The sequence below is a fragment of the Nilaparvata lugens genome, chromosome 2 (assembly GCF_014356525.2).
Source record: "Nilaparvata lugens isolate BPH chromosome 2, ASM1435652v1, whole genome shotgun sequence".
Taxonomy (NCBI): Eukaryota; Metazoa; Arthropoda; class Insecta; order Hemiptera; family Delphacidae; genus Nilaparvata; species Nilaparvata lugens.
Window position 1 is genome coordinate 81,125,792 of NC_052505.1, and position 12,309 is coordinate 81,138,100.

The 12,309-nt window shown below is 32.4% G+C and overlaps 1 protein-coding gene across 1 annotated transcript; it reads right to left on the minus strand.

The window, feature by feature from the left end:
* Positions 1-3,086: 3,086 nt before the first annotated feature.
* On the minus strand, positions 3,087-6,590 carry LOC120350000. Its single transcript, XM_039421880.1, has 3 exons — positions 6,351-6,590; positions 4,970-5,126; positions 3,087-3,416 (listed from the first exon to the last, which is right to left on the minus strand). The coding sequence occupies exons 1-3, from the start codon at positions 6,489-6,491 to the stop codon at positions 3,316-3,318; spliced, it is 399 nt and encodes a 132-aa protein (XP_039277814.1). The 5' UTR covers positions 6,492-6,590; the 3' UTR covers positions 3,087-3,315.
* Between the last annotated feature and the right edge of the window lie 5,719 nt (positions 6,591-12,309).

Genomic DNA, 12,309 nt, shown 5'->3' on the forward strand with positions numbered 1-12,309 from the left:
TAGTTTTAAAATTACTGATACAGAAAATATCAAGATTGATACTAGTAGTCTGAATTTATTTATTTCATCAGTTCTTCGCTTTTCTCAAAAACATCAAGAATACATTTTATGATGATAATACTGTAGTCAGCTTGATAAACATGGGAAACTTTTCTGCGCAAACTCATTCACAAATGATATCAAGTGAGCTTCTCAAACTAGTATATTGCACCCCGCAATCGATATTTTATCAGCGAATGGTGGAGCTCTCACGATAAAGACACTCGAAACACATTCAAAACTAAATCAATATGTTACTATAAAATCCTATAGTCATTTAGTTGAATTAGCATATCAATTCAACTCCTCTAGTATTTTCTTCAGGTACGAAGTATTATTGGTAACGTCTGTTTGGAGAGGATATCGATCTTACAAATCAGCTGAAAAATTTAAGTCTCGTTTTTAACAAAGTTGATGGAATGAATAGCAAATTTACGACGGTACCTTGCTTACAAATGGGAGATGAAAGCTTGGAAATCCTTTTATTTTTTTGAGAACTGGTTGTTGAAACTGAAAATAATCGTGATGTTAAGATTTACAGTGTTGTGGAGATTCGAAAAAACAACAAACAAAATGGATTCTACTAATAAGTAGCATAACTATGGCAAATCTATGGATACACTGAAGCCCAAATAATTCGCCCAAATGATAAAATTCTATGTTTGTTTCGAGTTAGTACAGTATTGATTGAAGCAACTTGCAGACAGAGAATCAGAACGAAATATGAAAACTCGAAAAATTGACCAAGAAGAAAGATACCCAAGCAGTTTTTTCAAATATGATTTGTTAGGTAGCCTTTGCTAAATATTCCATTTTGACAATTTTCTCTCATGAACTGTGTACAATCGTGGTTTCAGACGTGTTCCCCAGCTCCACACGTCAGCCTTCTATTTAAGCAGGAGTATTTTAAGTACATACCTTCTCACAATATCATTATAATCCTACATTTCTCGCAATCATAAAAGTGAAGTTGACAAACTTACATCATTCAAGTATATTGTGTGGTATAACACTTTCATATCATTGTTAGAACAGTGTAATATTTTATTTTACAATATTAAATATTTGTAAAAATATTTGTAAAATATGTCAGTGTTGTGAATAAATTTTAATTTCAATATAAGCTAAGGATAGAACATTTGCATGGATGAAATATGAAATTATGATAATGCTATACTGTACTTGATTCTTGACACATCCTATAGCCATAGAGAAACAATAGCCTAAGTAGATATCCCATGGTATAGAGCGTTTATGTCGCAACTTTTACTGTTATCTCAAGCAGATTACTGTCGATTATTGTCGATTTTTACTGTTTTGACCGGGTAAGTGTGTATGAACGGCACAATATGAGAGACTACCAGCGTCTTAAAGCTTCACGGGAAAGGAATAGATGGACTATAGGCTTGAGATAACAGTAAAAGTTGCGACATAAACGCCCTATACCATGGCATATCTACTTAAGCTATTGTTTCTCTATGCTATAGCCCCTTTACATGAAAGAATATATCGTCAGTAGACAGTTTGAACGCTCATAAAAAGTTCAAAAACGTCAAACAAAGGAACAATTTATTTAAATCTTGAAAATTTCTTCCTCATTCCAACCACATCTTCGAAATTATATTTTGACTGATGTTGACTAGTTATTGATGTTTTTAAAAAATATCGAAAAATCGATATTGTATTGTACAAAGCGCCATAATCATAATTAAAATAATGAGGAAAAACTAGGTGAGCCTGTACTATTTCTCTCCAAAAATTTTAATAAAATGATAATATTGTCAAAAGTATTATTAGGTTATGAAATCACACACTGATTCGCCACTTGATATAGCCCATCTCGAGAACCAAGGTCGATATAAGAAATTCTACTGAACATTTTTTGTTTCGAGTTACATGTAGAATCCATGGTCTTCTTCTGTTATACCTTACGTAGGACACTCTCTATAAGTTACAAATCATGTTCATATTGTAACCATGTTTAGATTTATTTCTGTAATTTAATATTAGCTTCAGTTCAGTTCTATTTCATCAATCGAGTCTTCTCTAATGAATAAACGGGTTTGATCTGCTAAAAGTAGCTGATTAGCTGATACATTGAAAATTGAACCAATATATCAGCTATTCAGCTACATTTGGCTCCCCAAATCCGTTTATTCATCACATATACGATTGCTAAGATAAAACCAATGTCCTTAGAATACAAAGGATGAATACATAGATAGAATGTATCTATTTTTATCTAGGTACCTTAGATAAAACTGAATAAATTGTAGCAAAAATGGAATTTTAACATAAATAATATTATAAGCATTATTAATTTATTATAGTGAAGACCTCTGGTAGGATGTAATTATTACACATGGGCCAGAGGTTTTAAACTATGCATTACAAATAGTCCAACCATTTGTTTTACTATCTATTATTTTATTATTATCATACTAGAGTAGTATCTAGTATCGTACTGTAATAATCATTTGGTTTGCTTATCATCTGATAATAGTTGAATGATAGATTTATAGTTCCTAATGTAGTTAGGAACTACATTATTACTGACGGCTAGTAATATAATATTCCCAGGAATAGCTCTGATTGAAGTAGCAGTACCCAATCAATTCCGCGATAAATCAGGACCTCCTAAATAGGTATTTAGGAGGTACTGGATAAATTGGTATTTAGGAGGTCCTGGAAAAATGCATTTCAATCTTCAACTTGGTGCCAACCTAACAAAGTCAACTCAACTTAATGCCAACCTGACAAAATTTTTAATTTAGTTACCAGAACAACTGTTTCGAAGAGGTTTCGTGAATATTCATTTAAATATTTTCATCTCAACTCGAACTTTTGATTTTTTAATAAACTTATGAATTATTACTATGTCCATTTCAACAACAGAACTTTTCAAAAATGAAAATTTATCTATAATTATTATTGAAATATAATTATCAAAAGCGTGTTGAAAAAGTACGGTAGGTTTTTAGAGAAAACTAGATAAGAACTACATATTACACATTTGGGAGACAAATAAAAAATTGATTCAAAACACATTTTCAGTCTTAGAATAAATTATTTCGATTATTGCACATCATAAGTTACAAATTATTACCATGAATCCTATATCCTATTAATTGGAAGCTAAACATGATAAGAATTTTCTAAATACAACAAGAAAAACACTAATATCAGAACAGGAAAACACTAGAATCTATTAGTCTCGTTATTCTATTCATTTGCATCTATCATATTATTACTGTATTATAATAAATCAACAAGAATTCAAGTCCCAGAAACATCTACGAATTCTACTTTTTTCCTGTTGTAATTATTCTTCAGAATCGACTGCATCTCTTTTATCATTGCTAGCTGTTGGAGTAGACCTGTTAAACAAAAAATGAAACAATTTATGATCAATTTTAAAATGTATAGTGGTACGCCTAAGTATTATTTAATTCAGAGCAATTAAAAGCAAACCAAAATACAGTTGTGCAATTCTCATCAATAGCTACTGATCTCTTCACACAATTTTCCAATTAATAGAAACACAATTGTGATAAATCAATAGAAACACATTCAATTTTACAAAAATGTGAACACAATTTTTTTTCCTTGAACATTATGATGTTTGAATAGCCTACATGATTGTTATGCAATATTAACTTATCAAAGCCATAATTCAGGATATGAAGATGAATTTGAAAACCATATTAATTGTTCTTAATCACTATTCATAATCCAATAATATTCGGTATGACGTATTAAATTCACATGATAATCTAATGAGCGTCAGCAAAAAAGAAGGTGATTTGAAGAAAATTTAACTAACCAATGATTGAAAAAATCCAATGTAAGCAACAACCTCAATAGTTGTATATTATTTTGTGTGTAATAATCGACTGCCGGGACAGTACATTTCTTCACAGAGAAACGATAGCATAAGTTTACGCTATTGTTTCTCTCTGATTTCTTATAATAATTATTACATTGCAAATCAATGATATAACTTTCTTAATTAAATTAAATATGGTGAGCATAATATTGTGTTTTGCGTGATTATATTCTTGAATAGCATCTTGATGCGTGTGAGTATAATTCATAATTGGAACTTGGAGCGTTCAGGTATATTAAATTATGTTTACTTAGTGATTGTCACAATTTCAAATTAATCATTGAATTCAGCTATTTCCATTCATAAAATTGGGAAGTTTGAACACAATTTATTATGAATAAAGTGAAAAATGTCTATCAATAAATATACTGTACCGTATATGTGTAATCTCTAGCTATAAGTGGAAACTCACAAAAAATTGAAAGATAGTCGAAATATTATGACTGGTAGGTATATTATCTTAACTTGAAAATGGTCAATGGTCAAAACTAGTCATTAAAATATTTTAAAGTTCTAAAAATGTTTTAATAAAAGGGTACTACCTACAAGTTGTATATTGTTTTTATTAATATGACTGGTACATAACTGTTTGTACCTAGATAGGTAGTTATTGAAGGATACAATTTAATCACTTAGTGGGACTATTGATGAGAATTTTTTCCACTATTGGTTGAAAATTTATTGAAGTAGAATTATTCTTGTAGACTCTCCTGCAATCATTACATAAGAATAATAACTCGACTCCAACAACAGTTTTTAACCCTACAAAAATCTATAGAAATGTGAAAAACACTCACATTCTTTGGTGAAACCAAAGAAAATCCACACCAAAGAATGTGAGTGTTTTTTACTTTAAAGTTATATAAAAATACAATAGTAATATTAGTGAGAACAAAATGGATAACCAATAACGGATTTAAAATGTGTTTATATCCATTGTAATTGTGTGACAAAATATCGATTCTTTATCAGCATAGATTGAGCTATGGTAATTCAATGTTGATACAAATAAAACCCTTTCTGTGTTTCTTTTAACGTATTTACCATTTTCTTCAGCAACTGCGAGCTTCTGTGCCAATAGAAACCCCTGATGGAAACAGCTTTTACATTTTGCTTCTTCTTCAGCTTTAGTATTTTCTAATTCTCCTTGTAACCTCAGAATCACCTCCTGTTGTTGTTTTATCTCCTTCTGATATTCATCCTACAAAGTGAGAAAAACAATTAATTTAAATTTGTATGGTTTGCAAACAACAAAAATCAAGTGGCTTGATAAAATTATGTATTATTAATGATATATTATTGTATTTTTGAACAATTTCTTTCAGACCTTTGAAGCTATCTTCTGATGAATTCAGTCATTTTATTAATTTCCCCATCTCCATTTCATTTGAAAAGTTGAGGCTATGGGGGCGCTCTCCAGAGATGAACTTGTCAGTGAGGATTTTTTCAGCACAGGTAGGCCTACACTTTTCATCATAAATTGTCAATACCGGTACTTTAGAGTGTTATTTATTTATTCATAAACAATAGATACAATCCAGGTGAAAACAACAGGCATTCACCCAGAACTGCTACAAATGGAAATCTTAATTCAAAATATAAACAGTCCAGAGCTCATGCAGAGTTCATGATTTGATTTACAGGTTATCGTTGTTCCAATAGAATAGTAGTATCCAATGTCTGAGGATTCATTATTTAATCACTTATTACGGACATACGGCAATAGCAATGTAAATTGAACGTATGTTGTAATTTAGAAATAAAGAAGAATACTGAAAAATATTTTTGGCTCAATTACAACACTGATGGTACACGGTGCTGTTGTTATAATACAGGTATTATAATATACTGTATCATATATACAGGTATCCTGTATAAACTCATATTATAATGAGTTTCACTTCATTTTTCAAAGTTATATATTGCTCTTTGTTCTTTCTAATTTAATCCATCATAGTTTGCAATTCATGACAGTAAGCCCAACCAGTAAGAAAAATTCTAATTCTATGATTTTTTTATTCTTCAAATTAAATATAAATTGCAAATTTGGAACTCAGATTTCAATGATTTTTTTAATCAATTGAATAGGCTATAACAATTCATTCTACTGTAGCCTACTTCAAATGCAAACCTTTGACTATTTTCTAAGAACGAATCAGGGTCACCATTTTCTTCCACAAAATTGTAGTTATTGATGTGAGATTTTGTGTTTCAAACATGATATTCTGCTTTGGAGAATCTTGTACAAATGTTTCACATTTCATCTCAATTATATATTTCATTCAAGTCTGAACAAGAGCTGGACCTATTCTTATAATATTCCTATTTAAATATATTCCTAGTTTGTGGACTTGAGTGGTGAAGTGGTGTATTGCTATAATATATTCATATTATCTCTCATTTACGAATTTTTTAATGTTTATACCTTTAGTTTTTGGAGATTGACATTTTCCAGTTTGACATTGTTATCATGGACTTGGAGATCATACAAACTAGCCAGAGCTTCATCCCGTTGAGTGAGCACTTCTGAAATAAGACGATCTTTGGCATCGAGTTTTTCCCGCATTTCAAGGCGCAGCGATTTCTCCCTGGTATCAATCTGCAAATAATAGAGTGCAAATTTTCAAAACCACATATTGGATCTCGTTCAAGAATCTAATATCCTATGATCTTATCTTAGTACCTCAACTAAGAATTTCACATTAGCATTAGAATAGAATAGAATAGATTTTTATTCCTTTTAGTATAATATCTATACAATCGGAAACGTCACATAAAATTACAATAGTAATACATCTAACAGACCACAAAGTACATTCAATAATACTGACATAATAGGCAATTTGAATATTCAACTCATGAAAGTTTATATTACAGTTCAGTTATATAAGATTTATTCTAAATACATACAAATTTAATCAAAAGTAGCTACTAATGGATACATTACTCATGTTTAGGAATTCAGTCAATGAGTAAAGCGGATTCTCTGTCAAAAGTGTTTTCATTTTAAGTTTAAACTGAGCAACAGAAATTTCTCTCACAGAAAACGGAAGTTTATTGAATATTTTTACAGAAATTACTCTTGAACTGATCTGAGTTCTTCTCAGCCTGGCATAAGGTACTTCAATGCAGAGTCTGTACCTAGTATTGTGCTGGTGAAAATCCTCCCTACGTAGGAAAGAGTCAAAATTCATTTTCATATCCATTGCTAGTAGAAATACAAACAAACTATAGTCATTATTTTCTGTTCAACATTGGCCTGCAAGGTTCCAAGTAGTTTACATTAAAACAATTCTCATTGCCTTCTTTTGAAGAAGCAAGATTTTTATTTGTACCTACATCAGTAGTTCAACCCCACAATGACAAACCATATGAAAATGTGCCTTGAAAACGCAGAATAGGTCATCTTAAGGTAATGTTGAGATACATATTCTTTCAATCGGCGTAAAAGATATAACACTCGGCTCAGCTTGGAACAAACATGATCAATATGTGGCCTCCATGTCAGTCACTGATCTAGAAGAATCCCCAAAATCTTCACACATTTTAAATTATCTTTATCAATTATTTGCCTCAACCCTAAAATTATATGTTGTGTTCTATTGCTATTTAGAAGTAGATTATTTGCCCTAAAACATATGCTCATTTCATCCTGACAGTTGGACATTTTTTCTTTTAGTGCCAGGATATCGGAATCTACAGAAAACATAGAAGTGTCGTCATCATAACAAACTACTTTAGATTAAGTACAATAATCAATATCATTCATCATTATAGCAAGGGTCTAATAATGGTCTTGTTATTTCTATATGGCTATAGAAATAGCAAACGTCCAGTATTGAACCTTGTGGTACACCATGAGGTACAAGGCAACATTGGCCAATTAGCCAATGCTAATTGTAATAACCATTTTTCTTAAATATTTTATATTTCATACATAGTATTTTATATTTTTATAATACTAATTTGAACAGGAAACATGATACAAATAGGAGAAAATCACTTAGAAACTTACATTTTTTACCGGAAAGTTTCGGTGGCTTCGCTAACCTTTGTCAACCGCCGAGTAGTGTTTTCAAACTGACAAACTGTAGAGTAGTGTAGTAGTGTTGCCAGCAACTGTCAAGTAGTGTTGTCAAACTGTTGTCAAGTTGACAAAGGTTGGCGAAGCCACGGAAATTTTCCGGTATATAATTTAAGTTTCTAAGTGTTTTTCTTCTATCTGTATCGTGTTTCCTATTTAAATTAGTATTATAACATTGTAAAGTGTTTTCTGTTAATTATTTTATATTTTTATATACAGTGATATTTTATATTTCTATACTATTGCAGATATTATTAAAATATAGTGACGTGAGTACAAACACCGATCTGCTGTACTAGTGGAAAAAGAGTTGTAGGATTGAATTTCCCTTTTGCATGTACATTGAAAACATAACACCATGGTAGCAATGGCTACGGATTTCATAGTAAAGATTTATTACTTCAATGTCGGTACAGTTGGTAGTTCTGGAAAGTGAGAATGAGATGAGAAGTTCTAGGTGGCCTATCTACATTCAAGTTGATGAGTACAATTCAGCTGAATTATTAACCTCTTCTATTTTGCCAGCCCTTAAAATATTTCATTATATTTGAATCCAGACAATTGATTCGTATTTATTCTATCATTGATAAAACCGGTCTGACTGTTTTGCCTGTCTGGTTTATGTTTTTTTCTCTCACATCCTCTCTTCTGAGAATTTCTGGAATCCCTGCCACTGCGGTCTTCAATTTAATATGGGTTTTTTTATCGATTCTATTATCAAATGTATTAACTATACTTATTCCTACATGAAAATAATACATCAGCACAATGTATTTTCTATTTTATAATCAAATATTAATAATACATCTACAATATAAGTGTATTCTCTATTATTTACTTCTATGAGCAGATTAAGTTTATATGTATAAAGTGGAACTCCCCCCTACACACAGATGGATAGTCTATTAGGGGGATTCCAAAATATGTTGTATATTGTATTTCATATTCATGTATTATGTTTTTTGGAAATAAACTGGAATTGAAATTGAATTCAAGACAATATAATTGGTGCTGAGTTTTCTTCAATAATCAAGCATCACTTCTTCATAAAATTTATTTGCGAAATAATTGCAAATAGTATTTCGCAAAGGTATTTTGGTACATTAATTTTTAAAAGGCTGATTACTGTTAACTCATCATGTTTTTATAATACTGTGCAAATTGTTATTTATAATTTGTATTAGGTTTATACTTTTTTTTTCTTCTTTTTCAACTTCAAATTTCTATTCTCTTTTTCTTGTTTAGGCTTTATATTTTTTCTCATTAATTTTTATTATTGTATCTTATGTCATTGAATTCTAATTTATCCATTTATTATCAGAATGTTAGAGGACTTCGTACTAAAACTTCAAGTCTGTACGCATCGTTATTGGGCAGCAACTATGATCTGATAATTTTGACTGAAACATGGTTACATGATGGCATAAAAAGTTCTGAAATATTTGATGAACGATATGCTGTTTATCGAAGTGATAGGGGTAGTGGTGATGGTCTTCGGAGGGGAGGAGGAGTACTTGTCGCCGTTCAGAGATCGTTGCAATCTGAGCTCTGTGAGGAGCTCACAATAAGTGACATTAATAATAATTATGATTCCGTCGGAATAAAAATAAGATCTAATTCCACTCACTTCTTCATTAATGCTGTTTATTTATCGCCGACAATTTCAACAAATGTCTTTCTCAATTATTGTGACCACCTTGAATCACTCAATGGCCTAATCAACGGTAATTTCTTGGTTATCGGAGACTTTAATCTGCCTGAAATCTGCTCAAATGATTATGATTTTTTTGTGGGGACAATAAAGGCAAGAATGCTTCACAATTTTATGTCATTCTATGATCTTGTTTCTCTAAATCCGGTAAAAAACGAACTGGGTAGGACTTTGGACCTGGTCCTTTGTAACTTTCCTGCCAAAGTCTTCCAAAGCGATGATCCCTTGCTTCCTGAAGACGGCCATCACCCGGCATTGTGTGTTGATGCTTCGTATTCTGTTCCGGAGGCAAATGAATCTCCGGGTGATCCATTTGAATCCCGGTATAATTATTCTAAAGGGGATTACTTTCAACTTTATTGTAAGCTGCGAGACTGTTGTTGGGACTCTGTGTTTGGCTGTACTGATGTCGACTCTGCAGTGGACGAGTTCTATAGTCTACTCTACAAATATTTGGATGAGTGTATTCCAAGGATCGTATTGAAGAAAAAAATAATAAATACCCTCCTTGGTTTACTCCTGATATAATTTCTGATTTGAGGATTAAGAATAGATGTGCACGAAAAAGAAGAGTGTCCCCTTATCATGATAACCTTTTCAAAAGTTTACGAACATCCTTGAAGGCTAGAATATCTAAGTCTCATGAAAACTATTTGACATCGATTCAGTCAGGCTTGGATGGAAGTATGAAAAACTTTTGGAATTATGTAAATTCCAAAAGAAAAACGTCGTTTGTGGAGTCGACGATGTCGCTGAATGGGGAGTCCTACTGCGGTTCTGCGGTTGTAGATGGGTTCGCGAAATATTTTGAGTCAGTGTATGAGGTTGATACACACGCCGCCCCTGATATGCATGAGAATGAGCTGGAGATGTCTGGGAGCTTGGGATTAGGTGTTGGTATTGATTCTGTCTCCTCTGACGAGATCCTGTCTGCTATTAGCAGCCTTAGATCTAGCTGTTCCGAGGGCCCTGACTTGATACCTACTTTTATTGTGAAGGGTTGTGCAGAGGTACTCCTTAGTCCATTGCAATGCATTTTCAATTTATCGATTAGGACTGGCCAATTCCCTTCTAAATGGAAGGTCGCTAGAATTACTCCTATCTTCAAGTCAGGTAAGAGAACTGATATAAGTAATTATAGGCCCATATCAATTTTAAATTGCTTTTCCAAAGTTTTTGAAAGAATTTTGCATGCAGTTATATACAGGCAGGTGAAGGGAGTAATCGCGGACGAGCAACATGGATTTCTGTCAGGCCGTTCTACGGTGACTAATCTAATGGAGTTCAGCAATGAGGTATCTAGAGTTCTTGACGGTGGAGGGCGGGTTGATGTTGTTTATACGGATCTCTCAAAGGCATTCGATTCAATCAATCACAGAATATTAGTTAAAAAACTAAAGTCGATTGGTTTCTGTACAAGCCTGGCAAATCTTGTTGAGAGCTATTTGAATTCAAGAGTGCAGTATGTTAGAGTACATAATTTCAAGTCTAGAACTTTCAACTGTACATCTGGGGTGCCTCAGGGTTCTAACCTTGGACCACTTCTCTTCCTTCTATTCATAAACGATCTCCCTGCTGTCTTTGATGGTTCATCCTGTCTGATGTATGCAGATGATGTGAAGCTGTACAAAGCGATTTTGAGCCCTGATGACTGCCTTAGCCTTCAAATGGATGTTGATAAACTAAGTGTATGGAGTATGAATAATGGCCTTAGAATAAATATAGCTAAATGCAAAACTTTATCATTTTCCCGGCAGGTAGCTTCACACAGATGCATCTATAGTATTGATGGTGTACCGTTGGAGGAGGTAGAGTCTTTTAAGGACCTGGGTGTGATTTACAGCTCTGATTTTACATTCAATAAACATATAGACCTTTTGTGTAGTAGGGCCAATCAGCAGATGGGGTTTATCCTGAGAACATGTTCACCTTTCAATGATGTCTCACCCATAATATTTCTGTATAAATCTCTTGTCCGAAGTATTCTTGAGTATGCGTCTGAAATTTGGAACCCTCATTGTAATGATCAAGTGCTACTTTTGGAGCGTTTACAAAATAAATTTTTAAGGTACATTCACTTCAGAAAATTCAATTTCAATTGTCCGTTTGACTTTCCCTCTGACACTCTGAGAAATATGTTTCAATTGAAATCATTAAAAACAAGACGAGATGTTAAGTCTTTAATTTTTCTTCATAGCTTATTAAATAATAAAATAGATTCCCCATATTTGCTTTCATATGTAAATATTTATATATCTACCATATCACGTCGCTCCACTTTCTCTTTTTTTGTGCCCCGGTCCAGAACTGTGAGTCACTATAATTCTCCAGTCAACAGAATTCAAAGACTTTTCAACTGTTTCTCTGGGCAACTGGACATCTTCTGGTTCTCTCGTGAAAAATTTTATAGAATATTAAACAGTCTATTGTGAGATATCCTTGCTCAGTCGTGTTGTCGATTATTTGTTGCTGTATATAGGTGTGTATCTATTGCACTATGTACTCGTACATCTTACTCATTCTGTTGCTTCATTGGCAGGTACCAGTCCTCTGACATTCATTTGTTAGTTTTATCCATTCTTTGTAACA